The sequence below is a fragment of the Protomyctophum bolini genome (assembly GCF_963924005.1).
Source record: "Protomyctophum bolini genome assembly, chromosome: 20".
Taxonomy (NCBI): domain Eukaryota; kingdom Metazoa; phylum Chordata; class Actinopteri; order Myctophiformes; family Myctophidae; genus Protomyctophum; species Protomyctophum bolini.
Window position 1 is genome coordinate 25,090,413 of NC_137881.1, and position 15,334 is coordinate 25,105,746.

General features: G+C 41.6%; 1 protein-coding gene across 2 annotated transcripts; it reads right to left on the reverse strand.

Annotated features, from left to right (window-relative positions):
* Positions 1 to 132: 132 nt before the first annotated feature.
* On the reverse strand, positions 133 to 14,612 carry LOC308335792 (lysosome-associated membrane glycoprotein 1-like). 2 transcript variants are annotated; one of them, XM_080792994.1, is made up of 7 exons: positions 14,278 to 14,612; positions 10,395 to 10,722; positions 10,157 to 10,358; positions 8,027 to 8,146; positions 6,255 to 6,321; positions 4,336 to 4,506; positions 133 to 2,477 (listed from the first exon to the last, which is right to left on the reverse strand). In XM_080792994.1, exons 1-7 carry the CDS (start codon positions 14,324 to 14,326, stop codon positions 2,338 to 2,340), a joined length of 1,077 nt encoding a protein of 358 aa, XP_080649120.1. In that variant the 5' UTR covers positions 14,327 to 14,612; the 3' UTR covers positions 133 to 2,337. The 2 variants fall into 2 exon arrangements, with proteins under 2 accessions (XP_080649120.1, XP_080649119.1); XM_080792993.1 differs by having other exon boundaries at positions 10,157 to 10,722.
* Positions 14,613 to 15,334: the final 722 nt, after the last annotated feature.

Genomic DNA, 15,334 nt, shown 5'->3' on the forward strand with positions numbered 1-15,334 from the left:
TAATATAAACTATAATAGTGTTGATGTTGTTGGTTTTTTCCGGCAAATAGAAATATCAATGTATTTATCGATTAATAGAAATATATGTTGTAAACGGTTAAACATTCCAGTTCATATTGACATAGCCAGACATCTCCTAATAAACTCTTTATTAGCAGAAAACACTTAATAAAATGGTGACAGAACTGTACATTTAAGTCGATCAATTTTATCTATCAATTTAACAATGCAAACAAATGCCAGAATATGCATACCGTACTACTGCAGAACTGAAAATATAAAATCATTCAAAACATATCGAGTGATCACGTATTCCCTTTTCAAACACACGAGAGACAAAATAACAATTTTTAGCACGTTTACAATTATTCAACCTACATGTCTTCCATTTAACATCCCATAATAATAATAATGTTCAGGATCCAATGTCAGGGGAAATTGTGGGTTTTTCAAAGTGGGTGCCGTCGCGCCACCCTAGGGTAAGTCCACGGGTGCCTCAGAATGCTCATTACTTTAGTTTAACCACTTCTTAGAGACCATGTAGACTTCCTTTTAAATCTACAGTACACAAAATCTCTTCACCAAAAAGAGCAGGCCTACACTCTATCTCTAGATCTGCTATTTTTGTCAAATGTTCTCCCCAGAATAAGAATGCTGGGGTTCAAGTGGTTTAATGCCAAGTATAAAAAAAACAAGTTCTGTCCTAATGAAGATGGATATTCTATCATGTTTTCCTGTAGACTGTAAAGTCATACCGAGGATTTTCATAGTGGGATCCGCAGCCCACCAGAGGCCGCCAACAGTGAGGGAAATAATAATATTACATGCATTTATAAAATGAGAAATTATATTTAAAATCAGATCATAAGATCATTGTGCCGTATTAACCACTTGGCGTCCCTATTTTGAGCATTCCATTTGTGAAAAAAATTCAAGCATAAATGAAAACGACCGTGGAGATGTGACACATTGGGAACATTAAATAATCATCAAATACTAGGGATGTCCCGATTCGTTCCCGATACCACAATTTCTGTGTTACCAGTGTTGTGATCTTGTGTTGTGTTTATAGCTATCTATAGCTATATATCTCGTGTTGTGTTTATAGCAGACTCCTCACTCAAATGTGCACTTGCAGTTTGGGCAACTTGAAAGCCAGTCCACAATGCCCCAACATTTTATTTACTTGCCACCGATATGACCCGATATGACAAATAAGAGCCGATACAGTATCGGGACTCAGTATCTCAGTATATCAGTATCTCTCAAATACTGTCCCTTTAGTTTGTTTTTTGGGGGTTCCACCACGGGAACACCCCACTACACAACAGACAGATTATAACATTCAAAATCATGTATAAAAAATAAACTCCCTAATTAATTCCCTTTCATATTTTTGTTTTGTGCCAAAGGTGTCCAAAGTAATTTAAGTGACATTGATTGTAAACATTAAACGGTAAAGCAAGAGGAACAAGTAAAAACAGACAGCGTGGAAGTGCAGTTTGGCACCAAATATTGTGATATTTTGGACCAAATACATCGGTTTTGCGAGGATAAGATCGCCCCCCCCAACGCCCCCAAAGATTGTCCATACTAGCCTGATCTCTAAGTTCACATGATGTGTGAAGTATAAAATAAGGCGTAAGTGGTTACAACCAGGAAAACACTTAGTCACACAACCTTACAGTATCCAAACTCTTAGACCATGTCTAGTTGTCTATAGTCTCATATCACAGTATGGATGTGATGTGGATACATTAACGCAGCCTAGATGGATGGTTCTCAAACTTTTCAGGCCACAACGATGATTTTAGCCATTTGTCTATCTTTCGGAGTGTCTGGTGGAAACGCTTTCGCGCCAGTTTCGATGCTTTTGTGTGACTGTAGTGTGATCAAGTAGGACGTTTATTCACGAATTATATTAAAACACAAAACCTTTAATGGAGATAAAGGTTTCTGCTCGACAGCAACCAGATTTATATATATATATATACGTTTTTTCAGAAAGCTGTTTTAGAAGGATTTAGAAGGAATTTGTAGACTCGGCCTTGTGGGTTAAGCGAATCATTGGGGGACACCCTCTGGGGATCCTGACACAGTTTGAGAACCAGTAGCCCTAGGGCTTCCCAAACAGTGGGCCGGGACCCATTTGCGGGTCACGGACCAATTTTTATTATTGGTCACGAGTTAAAATCCCATTTTCTTTTCCTACATTTAAAAATATATATTTAAAGTTTTTAAAAAAGCGCGCGTGACTCATGGCAGTGTGACCTGAGTGTGTGTGTGTGTGTGTGTGTGTGTGAGAGGGGGGTAAACATAGGGCCCCCGGGGGCCCACTCAGAGGGTCTGGTATCCACTGGTCCTCTGCCTTCGTCCGATCAGGTAGACGACGACCACGATGATGATGAGGACTAGCAGGGTGACGCCCACCGCGATGGCCACGCGGTAGTCTGGTCCGTCTGCCTTGCACATGTCAGCTGAAAAATACATATTAAATATATTTATTATAACCAGTAAGACACCTGAGGGTGAGAAGCGACCTCGCGAGGCCTGGGTGACAGCAGACTGCTGGGCATGGGGGGGGGGGGGGGGTCAGATCAACATAATGGAATGAATTCTGTACTGGCCATATATGGAGCGTGTCTTTAGTGTACAGGGTTTGATCAGAGCCCAGGTAGGGCCGGGCCTGTTGAGAACTGTAGTTTTTGCCGACTGCCTGGCGTGGCTGCATTAATAACTTTGGGGAAGGCCTGTCTAGAGTTTAAAACTTTAAATGGACAGGTATCAGTCAAAAGGGTTTGGAGACATCGAAGCGGAAGGATGGATAGGGAAGGTGATGTATTCACGTGAATGTCTGTGAAATTTAATTGAATTAATTAATTTGATATGTAGTAGTAGTAGTAGTACAATTTGTAGATGCGTTGCTTACAGTGTGTTAGCACAAGTGCTAGTTTTCACCACCTGTTCCTGGTGGAAGTTATAGAGCGTCGCAGTCCTGAAAGGGGGGCGCCCTTTCAGAACGACAAGGGCACCAGGAAAGAATTCCCCATTCATTTTCACCATAGACTTTTGTGTAAAAAGAACTCATCCGCTGAAAAACTTAAGTGAGGTGCTGGAGCCACAAAGGGAACATGAGAAAAATAAAGGGACGCTCCGCACACTCAGATCTGCGCACAATCAATGTATTTATTTAGCAAGCTTTCGGTCTACTGACCTTCAGCCATAGACTTTTCAAAACGTATTTATTTAAAGACCTTTAAAGCCTCGGACAAAGCCAAGTTGAAAAATCATGACGATAAACAAAAAAAATTGGGCGGAACACATAATTAGAAAGACGATAAAAGGGCAGGGTACAACACTTACTTTGTTTTTCTTCTAATTATGTCTTCGGCCCAAAAATATGTGTTGTCATGATTTGTCAACTTGGATGTTGACTTTGTTCGAGGCCTTTAAGGTCTTTAAATATATACTTTTTGAAATATCTATGGGGAAAAGTAATGGGGAATTATTTCCTGGTGCCCTCGTCGTTCTTAAAAAAAAATCGATCAAAGGTTAAAATGGAATCTGTAACAGATGCCATGTTCATGTGTTGACCTGGCATCCTATCGTTTGTAGTTTCAATGTACAGATTATTGATTTTTTTGAGGCGCTAGCCACTCCCAACGTCTGGCTTTGTGTGTTCCACCCGTGACGTCATGTGTGTGTGGCCATGTCTATGGACTTTTAATGATGTCATTTGCGTGACCAAATCTATGGATGGGATTTTTGTTCCGTACAAACTTTCAGGCCAAGTCGATGAAAGTCATGAATGCAGAGAGTATTCATAGTAAACTATAGGATGCCGGGTAAACAAATGAACCTAGCGTTTGTCTAAATAGCATGCTATCTATATGACATTTTAACATTTTGTATAAGACTGTCAAGGCTAGGCCAAGTGCTACGTGACCAACCAGGCACACAGACTCAAGGCTTCAAGGTGGAGCAAATCTGTTTATCTATTGCTTTGAAAGAAGTAGCAGGAATGTGTGGAAATGAGTCAGCATAACTAGTTCCTGAAATGGGGCTGACAGATAAGAATGCTGGTATCCTAACTACACACAGTGTTGCCATGTCTGCTCGTTATAAGTGACTTTGGGCTTATGTTTCCTGTAAAGTGGCTTATAGTTATAGGTGTTTTTTTGCTCGCTAGTTGCATCTTTTGGGCTTGTTTTCATAGACCTGGCAACAATGTGCAGGTGAAACGGGGTCATAGATTTTCTGCTGCCACTTGGTGTTGTAATGATGATGGGGTGTGCGTGCATGCGTGTGCGTGTGAGCGCGTGAGTCCAGACTTACGTTTACCAAACTCCTTGGCCTGGGTCAGGTTGAACGCCTGCATGTGTGTTTGAGTGAAGTCCAGGAACAGCGCGTTGCCCATGCTAACCGAGTCCGTCTTACAGGAGTACGAGTGACCGATGGCAGCGTTGAACAGTTCAACAGAGTTGATGGACTGGGAGAAGGCACTAGCTGTGAAAACAACATATAAACGGCACATCAGGAGTGATTTAACCCAAAAATAGCAGACCTATCGTTGCTATTCTACTCAGGCTTATGTGAACATTTTAAGTTGTTAATAAGATTAAGTATTTAGATATTTGATTTGATTCATTTTACTGCCCCGCCCCCTTCCTATACAAACCCATTATAACTTAAAACTCCATTTTAACCATGATAGATTTATAATTTTTTTAATATATTTTTTATCCCACGATTTTGTAACCCATTTTTCACCCCTGTGTCAATCATCTAATGTGATCCTGGGCTCTACACACCCTCCACCAACCTATTCCCCATATATGGGGGACAAGGGGAGAGCAACGGACTTGAACTCATGCTTTATGATAGATTTATTCTGTTGACTGATATTGTCCTAAGACGTGAGAGGGCAGTGGTTTTTCATTTACTGTTTTCATTTATTTTTAATAATTCCTTTTAGATTTTTTTGAGAGGCGCTGGAGGAGGTTCTTTTCCAAACATAATTATTAAAAATAAATTGAAACATAAGATATTCGATGATAAATCACAATTCTTTATTGACAGATGTAGCCACCGAAAATGTCCCATGCAAACGCCTAGCTTAAGTAGTCACTCAACCAAATCGTCTGTGGGACTGCCCAGCACAGCTGTTTTGATTAGGCGTTCCATTATGCTCATTTGCACGGGTAGAGAGCTATTTCAATCTTATCAGATTGCTTCCTCGGAACTATTAAACTGTTGCATGATTGAGCATTATTAGTAAGGACCAATTCTATAAAGACAGATCGGTTGAAAACGGCTGAAGTGCTTCCTTTAACCCACTGGTTCACAAACGTTCTTAGTTCGAGACTCAAAGGGGACTTTTGGTGTCTGCCTGGTACCCAAAGCTAGTGAAAATAGCCGATCTACAAGCTCACAGCGCATCCACGAAGTGACATGTTGTGAGCTTCTATATCTGCTATTCTCACTAGTTCATAGACTTTCTTTATAATGGAATTTCTTTCCCTAACCCAAACATTTTTTGTAATGTATGGAATTCTGCATTCTTCTGAAAGTCGTGCAATCTTTTGAAATAATAATTAAAGAAATACATTCTAAATGGAATAATAAAAACGATTATTTAGTCTTGACTCGTGTGACCCAAAACAATGTGGAGGGAAACCTTGCTGTAAGTAAGAAAATCCGAGCTCTTCTTTCAACACTCCTGTATAGCAGTCAAACCGGCCCGGCTGCATTGCACCAACATGTAGACTGTAGGTCGTTCCCCTGGGGCAAATTGTGAGATATTTGTACTTTACTTGAATGCGTCACATTTTCAGTACTTTTACTTCTACTCCACTACATTTCAGAGGCAAATGTTGTACTTTTACTCCACTACGATTATTTGAAATCCTTAAGTTACTACTTACTTTGTTCATTTTGGTTAGTGTTACAAAACATAAATAGATTAACCACTACATTAACCACGCTCTATATACATTTCGGCCATTTGAAAATACCGGTTGGCGATCACAAAGCGTCCCTATTTTCAAAATATGTTCCATTCATGAACTTGTGAATTGAGACATTCTGCATGATGAGTACTTTCTTCTTTTGGTATTTTTTGTACATTTTGATGCCATTTGGACTTTTTGATATTATATATTGTATTTATACATTGCAGTATTGATACTTTTAATGGTCCTCTGGGGACCCCTCTGAGGGTCGTGACCCACAGGTTCGGAGCGTCAGTCACTCACCGTCGCCGAGAGGGTAGGACAGGTTGAACGCTACTGAGTCCACAAAGACGTCATTATCAGCTTTACTCTGGGGAGACAAGAAGAACAGACATGACACATTGTGTATTATTGTGTTGATTATTTATGCTACAGTATTTTGAGGAAATGCATATAGGACTACAATGGAAACATTACTGTCTGACTGTACCTCTGTGCTGTTTACATTTCATAATATTTGAATATATAGCATTCATGACACATTGATAGATAGATACCTTTATTATCCCACGGAGGTTAAATCAGTAATGATCGTCAAATGATCGGCTATTTTCAGCATGTATAAAATCAGCCATTACGACGGCATCAAGGCCCTCCAAAATCCAAATCCAAATCCTTTTGTTGACTAAATCAACTGTGCATTTAGTCGACTAAAATCTTATATTTTGTCTATACTAAACAATATGACTAAACTAAAATCTAAATTTGCTGCCAAAATCAACACTATGACGCGGGGAGAGCGTCACGTTAGTCACACGACCGACAGCCCTTGTGATGTGAGCTTCTGCACCCAGCTGTGCTGACTCAGTGATCAGTGCATGTTTCGTGGTTTCACACACAGACTGCTTGTTGGAGGATACCGAAAGTTCACGGCAGGACTTCCTGGTTCGATTACCAGCTCCGAGCTCCCCTTGGGTTAGTGTCGAAGTGCCCTTGAGCAATACGCTGGACCCCACCTAACTGCTCCCAAAGAGCAGTTAGGTGTGCGTGCGTGTATGTGTGCGTGCGTGTATGTGTGCGCGCGTGTATGTGTGCGCGCGTGTGTGTTTGTGCGTTGTCATCGCCTTGTTTGTGTATTCTACAAAGCACAGCAGATTGCTGTCTTCATATATACGCACACAAGCATGCACGCAAGCACGCATGCACACACACACACACACACAAAGTTCCCCCACAGTCACAATAATCAGAGGATCTCCAACTTCCCTTTACTCCAACCACCTCTCACAGCCTGACTTCCACTATGAGCAACACACTGTAAATCTACAACGGATGTGTGTGTGAGTGCATGTGTGTTTGTCATGCAAGCCATCATTTTACCTTAAGTCAACTTAGAATGTGTTTAGTATTTGTTTACTCATGTTGTGATGTTTTCTTCTACAGAGTCACTGGTAAGACCAACTCCAGGTGTAGGTGTGTGTGTGTGTGTGTGTGTGTGTGTGTGTGTGTGTGTGTGTGTGTGTGTGTGTGTGTGTGTGTGTGTGTGTGTGTGTGTGTGTGTGTGTGTGTGTGTGTGTGTGTGTGTGTGTGTGTGTGTGTGTGTGTGTGTGTGTGTGTGTGTGTGTGTGTGTGTGTGTGTGTGTGTGTGTGTGTGTGCGTGCGTGCGTGTGCCCCTGTAATTTGTGCAGGCACTCTGAAAATGTTGTAGAGCATGTTATTGTAAGGTAAAGGTGAGAATAGGTGTTATTTTTAAGCCGCTGACCCATCTCCAACTTCCTCAACACACACCTGCTTGTTTGTATAATAATAATACACATAATAACGTTATCATCCACGGCACCCCTGAATTACATTGTTACTTTATAGAACCGTATGTCATATTAACCCTTAAAGATATAGTAGTATGTCGAGAGGAAAACTGGAGAGAATATTTGTTTCCATTTCCAAACTGAAAATAGCTTTTATAGTTGGAGTTTAACCACTTTAAACCCCACCAATGCTATTCTGGGGGGGAACGTTTAGTCGTTCACCCAAAAACGACGTGGTATAATGACGTGGTATAATAGATGAGTTACCCTCTTGAAGGTGAATGTGATGTCTCCCTGCTTGAAGGACAGGGTGAGCGTGGCTTGGTCCGCTGTGCAGCCGCCGCTCGCCTTGGTGTCCCCGGGTACGACCGTAAACGGAAAGCTGGTCTGTGGAACAAACAGAGGGAGGAAGTTGTTAGATGTGTCACATGCAATTTACAATCAGACGTTCTTATCCAGAGTGAATAAGCAAGGTAAACGCATGCATAGAATGCAGAGAGACAGTGTAGTGTCTCAGTAAACTATAGGATCATAGAATGCAGAGAGACTGTGTAGTGTCTCAGTAAACTATAGGATCATAGAATGCAGAGAGACTGTGTAGTGTCTCAGTAAACTATAGGATCATAGAATGCAGAGAGACTGTGTAGTGTCTCAGTAAACTATAGGATCATAGAATGCAGAGAGACTGTGTAGTGTCTCAGTAAACTATAGGATCATAGAATGCAGAGAGACTGTGTCGTGTGACTCGTGTCTCAGTAAACTATAGGATCACATAGACCAGGTGTTCCCAAACTTTTTTGGACCAGGTACCCCTTTTGGGGTAGATATTTTTCCAGGTACCCCCTCATCCTCGCAACACGGATAACAATATATTTACAACCACAAGCAGTGTTTCCTGCAGGAAAAAGCTTTGGCATGGTGCTGGGCACAGGCCGCAATTTTAAATGTAGACGTCTAAATGTAGACGTCTAAATGTATACAGACGTCTAAATGTAGACGTCTAAATGTAGACGTCTAAATGTGTACGTCTTCTCTTATGGGGGTCCCTGGCATATCTTTTCAAATGGGGGTCCACAGGCTAGGTAGTGTCAATTTGGGGGTCCTTGACATGAAAAGGTTTGGGAACCACTGCTTTAAACACTTTAGCACTTTATGAACATGAACAAAATAGATGGGTCCCCCCTGGAACTCCCTCAGGTACCCCTGGGGGTCCCCGGACCCCACTTTGGGAACCACTGACATAGACTGTCCTATGTCCTATGATTTTCTAGTTGCTAGGTTCATTGTTTAACTGCCATCCTATAGTTTCATAATGTACATAATGTTATTTAGATAGCATGTTGTTTATTGACATAAACATGGGTCTGTGTGACCCATGTCAAGTTGAATAACTGAAGACAACCTTTTTTGCTGGAACCTTGTCAGAAGTTGTTGACGACAATAAATAGTGTTTTCTTTAGTACGCTTATTCCAATCTCAAACTTGACCTGTTAATCTGGGACAAGTAACTGACTCTCCCCTGATAGGATATCATCAGACAGTCACATGATAAACAGTCAGGTGTCATTCACATTATTGCTAATTGCTCTGATAAAGTCGACGCACTGTTGTTGTCCAACTGGGTGGGTCATGTTGATAGCACGTCAGGTCAACCACTATCAGGTTGCGTAGAATACCTTAAAGTGCTATTTCACTTAAACACTTCTGGGTTCTATTCAGACAGTATATACAATATTTATATACAATATTACATTTTATCAGACCCCACACCCATGTTAGACTCATTGAAAACATGTCTCTGCTTCTGGTGACTGATATTGTCCTTCTAATGAATGTTAGACTCATTGAAAACACACGTCTCTGCTTCTGGTGACTGATATTGTCCGAACATGGTTACTTTTTAATTTGGGCCTCACCTCTCACCTCTTCAGACTCCACTTGCCCTAGCCTCGACGACCGTGCAGATAAAAGGTTAAATCTGTCATGTTATGTAAACAGATGCCAAGTCATTGTTGATTTGGCATCCTATAGTGTTTATAGTTTAATTGTACAGATATTCTACTGTTAGACTGATGATAGGTCCTTGGTTTACTTAGGACCCTAGATGCTATTTCTATATTTACTAAACCTGTACGTGCAAGTTATGTGCATTACAACCGTACACACACACACACACACACACACGCACACACGCACACAGAGACGTGGTGCATTTATAGTAGGATGTATTCTACTGTTAGACTGATGATAGGTTATTGGTTTACTTATAATCCTTGATGACTATTTGATGTATTACCATGTGTTGGTCTTGGCTTAAAATTGTAAATTGTAAGTTTTCCATTCCAATGCGCTCCGCTTCGGTTCGACGTAGAAGACCCACTGGAAACCGCACGTTACCTTGGCGTCCGTCTGCCGACGGATCTGCACGGCCATCTGACACAGGAGGCAGGTGGCGCCCGCCGCATCCGTGACGTTGTAGTTCCCTGCCGTCAGGTTGGTGGGTTGCGTGGGCCCGGGGGTGGTCGGGGGGGCAGCCGTCGTGGGCGTGGTGGGCCCGGGAGTCGGCGTTGTAGGCTTGGGTGGTGCGGTGGTCGTAGCCGCAGTGGTCGGGGCTGCAGTTGTTGTTGTTGTTGCTGCAGTGGTCGGGGCTGCAGTTGTTGTTGCTGCAGTGGTTGGGGCTGCAGTCGTTGTGGCTGCGGTTGTTGTGGCTGCAGTGGTTGTGGCTGCAGTGGTTGTGGCTGCGGTGGTTGTGGCTGCAGTGGTTGTGGCTGCAGTGGTTGTGGCTGCAGTGGTTGTGGCTGCGGTGGTTGTGGCTGCAGTGGTTGTGGCTGCGGTGGTTGTGGCTGCGGTGGTTGTGGCTGCAGTGGTTGTGGCTGCAGTGGTCACGGGGGTAAATTCTGCCGCAGGACCTACGGTAGCCGCCGGTTGGTATTCAGGACTCCCCTCTTCAGCGGATGACAGAACTACACACACACACACACACACACACACCAGAGAGAAGGTCCGGTCTGTTACGATGTGGTGGCACTGGCAATTTGGGGTCCTTGCAAATAAAACATTTGAGAACCACTAGTACCAGTTGGACCTGTAATATGCCATAGTTTTGTTGTAAATAAGTGTCATACATGTTCTGAAGAAAACCTGGAGACTTGACATCCAATAATTAGCCCTTCGCTAAGTCCCTCCTCAGCCCGTCCTTGTCCAATAGGTCCATTAGCAGCGAGGAGACAGGGCAAGCTGTCCTTCTCCCCCATAGAAGGATTTCTCCATAAACATAATTGATCATTTCAGTAGGAAGAGCATCAAAATGTCTTCTAAATCTAGTCAACCAGGCCTGCAGTAGACAATGCACTGGACAAATGTGCATGACATTATAAATAAACTAGAAAATGACAGAGGGAGAAATCAACTTTCAACAGGAGTTTTCATGTAATGCACGGTAAGACTACGGTGATTAGTATATTGCCATCACCTGGGTGGGTCAGGTGTGTAACTTTCCCAACGTTAAGCCGTGTATATGTTCAACAACACAGCCATGCAAAATAATGAACATTGACAGCTATTGGCGAAAGCTTGACCTGCATAGCAACAGTTGCTAAACTATTTGGATTGGCATTGGACAATCGCTTTTTGGGGTGGGATTTAGCGAAGGGCTAATTGGGTATCTTGATCAAAATAAGAACATCATAAAAAAAAGACCAAGTCTTTGCCACAGACACATTTGTCCCTGTACAGACGTATTGATGACCGCTGGGTTTCTGCCCGACGGCGACAGCAACAAATCAGGTCAAAATCTATGTCCGATCGGGACGGTATCAATAACAGTATTCCCACATCAAGGGAAGTAATATCAACCATGGCCTTTTGTCTGAATAGCAGCTTTCTCAACTTTTTCAGGTCGCGACCCCCCAAATAATCACACGTGAACTGGGGACCCCCCCTCCCATCACCGTGACAAACACTTGGAATTGTAGGAGTTGAGGCATTTAGTTCGACTCTGTTCCAATTGTTGTGAGAAGAATAATCAATCTACAATCTACTCATTGATCTGCGACACAAGCTGCTTCCACTCTGTTGCTCATTGAGATCTGCGACACAAGCTGCTTCACTGGCAAGTTCATTCACAGTGAGTCCTGTGTCCCTACTCAGAACATCTGGAAATGTGAGTGGTCTTGTTCCTCTTGATGGACAGGTTAGTCTCTACAGAAGAATATCCACAATAACCTGGTCTTTTGCTCTGTGGCAGTGTCCAGCAAAAATGAGTCTGCTTTGTGCCACAACAACTGAGATCGCCTAATTGCAATTATTTGAGATAATCGCAAATGTTTTTGCGTAGTCGTCATAATCATTTCCATGCTCAAACATTTTCCAAACAGCAGATCTACAGGCTTGCGACACGTGTTTGTAGATGAGCTATTTCAGCAATTTTTTAATAAAGTATATTTTAAAGTAGGATTCTGAGTAAATATGTCAGAAATCTATTTGTACATTAAGTTATTTGTCATATCTGCCCAGCGAAATTTGTTATGAAGCCTAAAAACCAAACAAAAAATAAATTTGTGTTCATATGTCCACACAATTAGGTCGTTAATTGCAATTATTTGTGTTACAATGAATCGCCAACATGACAGCGTTCTCAACCATGGCTTTAATGTTTGAATAGCTGACAGGAGGGTCAAAGTACAGCCGTTTATGATGATGCATGTTATGGTCACAGACAGTAGCCTAGTGGTTAATATTAAACATGAGACTCCTTTTACACAAACATGAACACAGTGGGAAAGCGGCAGTCCACGATCAAAAACAAACCCATGTAGGCCTACCTGTCAAAATACTTCCTTAATGTCAACCTATGCCATTAAAATGTGGAACACGCTACCGAAAACCGTTGATAAATGTGAATCCCTAGTTTTGCATATAGAAATGTCTGTAGGTCTTTAAATGTTCTGATGAATTGAAAATGGAGGACCCTGAAGTCTTAATCTGGTTTTATCCTTTTAGCAGATTTTGTATTGACCTGTACTTTTGTTGAACTGTAGGACCCATTCTACAAACTGTTAATAACATTTTCAATCAAACAATAATATGTAAACCAACTCGACTGTAAAGTTTAGAGATATGTATATGTATTTATTTATCAGTGATTCTCAACACAGGGTTCGGGTACTGTCAGCGCCATGAGGGCGTTCCCATGGGGTCCCCCAGGTAAATGATTGATAGTTAGGAGGATTCCATTTATTTTGTAGGCCTAAATGGAACCAAATGGACCCTTACGCGTCTGTAACTCTGAGTGTACAAATGGAACCAAATGGACCCTTATAGGTCTGTAACTCTGAGCGTGTATAACAAATTAAACCAAATGTTTTCCACTGCATGTGAAAACTTGCGGAGTGAGCCTTTTTGCGGTTGCCACACTTGTGACCATGGAAGCATGTGACCATGGAGCTGCAGATTGCGGAAACTCATGTCATCGATAAACCCTGAACCATCATAATCATTTGCTCTACAGCCCGTTACGTACATCTACGTTCATATTTCAAATATAAAGTTCTCACCCCAGGGCCACGGATGTTACAATCCTCGTCGGGTGGGTATAAGTACCAGTAGCTTCCGTATTGTTCAACAAAAAGCATTTTAATCAGATCCGTGGCCATTTTCTCAGTCTTTTCTCATTGTGCTTTAAGTTTCAACCACTCGACCCTATCGGTTGATAGTTGTATTGCACTCCGATTACAATATAACTCTAATGTTAAAATGGCCCCAGATGATCTGATTCAAATGCTTTTTATTGAACAACATGGAAGATACGGGAGCATTTGTAACATCCGTGGCTCTGGAGTGATCGAGCACTTTTTAAATACACACACAATTTTAAATATGAGCTTTTATGTAGATGTAAGGGCTGTAAATGGAGCAATTAAAGTGTACAAATATAGTTTGAAGTTCCGCCATGATGGACGAGCGTCGTGTGATCCAATCGTCCAACATGAGGAAGTTACAAACACTGTAAAATAATGTTATAAAATAACCGTTGAAAACTGTTTGTTTCATTAAACGTTACCACCAGGTATCCCCTAAACAACTCGCATATCATCATAGGCATTTCCCCCATTCCCACACACGTGTTTAATGGGAATAATACTTTTAGGATAATTAGATGTTACTTGTAGGGTTGATCTTATTGTTGTTGTTATTATTGGACTATAATTATTCATTACACAGATATGTAGGCTGCAGCTATAGGTTACGCGCGCGCACGCACAACCACACACAGAAACACCACGAAAAAACCGTCCGGTCAAAGTCAAACACAACCAAATCGTGACAGTCTGTTACTTTGTTTCCATTGTGTTCTAAAGAAACACCCACAGAAACATGCACGCGTGCAGAATTAGAAAAGCACCGAAAATGGAACATTTTGTCCACAAACAGCATTTATAAGTCACAAGTGAAGTGGGAAGGAGAAAAGAACCCTGTGAAAACAGTTCAGTAGAAAAGACAGTTGCATAACTTCTTACCTGACACCGCAGCGCATACGACACAGAACAATACGAATCCCGTCTTCATCGTGCCAGATCGTTATGATTGATTATTATTATTGTTATTGATCCAATTGATTCGTGGTGTCTTCCTATGGCTGCAGCCTGCACTTTGTGTGTGTGTGTGTGTGTGTGTGTGTGTGTGCGAGAGGGAGCAGAGTGTATGTGTGTGCGCTGCTCTCCTCTTCAGAATGATTGACTGACCTCAGCTCTGTGCTGTGTGCTGAAGAGTTTAAGTATCACTGCACTGGAAACGAAACTAAAACGACAAAGATACGCGTGGTGGACCGTGGAACAAGTGATACAGGTCAGTACCTTAAAGGACCACTTCACCACTTTTCATTGTTTTCAACTGATCTTCGTATATTTGGTCCTCCTCCCCCTGAATTCAACTAGTATGCTTTTATTTTTCGCAGAACAAAATAGGCTTTTTACTATAATGAGGTTAAAGAATATTCACCATTACGCTTATTTGCAGTTATTGACAATGCAGTGTGCATATCACCTGTTAATGTTCGAGTTTAAAAAGTGGAGTTAAGATACCCCGATCTATTTTTGTACAGTTGTACAAACTTGGTTTGTGTATTTTACTTTGTTAGACATGGTTGTGCATGGCTAACCTGACGCTGCCAGATCCAAAAAGCATGCATGTAGTCAGTATTAGGCCATTCTATATCAAAACAGACAGTTTTAATTTGCACAGTATTCAAAGTGAAGTTATATCAATATGGCTTGATAGCTTCCAGGTCATCTAGAGCGTAGATGTTTTATACTCTTTCAATTTGAAACAAACATTTAGGTGTTTACCAATTAAGTGTTTTTTTTTTAATGAGGTAAGTAGCAATACTGGAAATAATTCAATGCAGTTACCCGATTGGTCATGCAGTAGTGTGCTGTGTGCCGGCAATCTGACCAGCTTTTTAAAATGAAATGCAATGACATTATTGATTTTTTAATTCATTGTTAATAGGACAATGTCACATATGGTCTGATGAAGACCTACTATTAGGTCAACACATGTTGGTCATACTGTTGC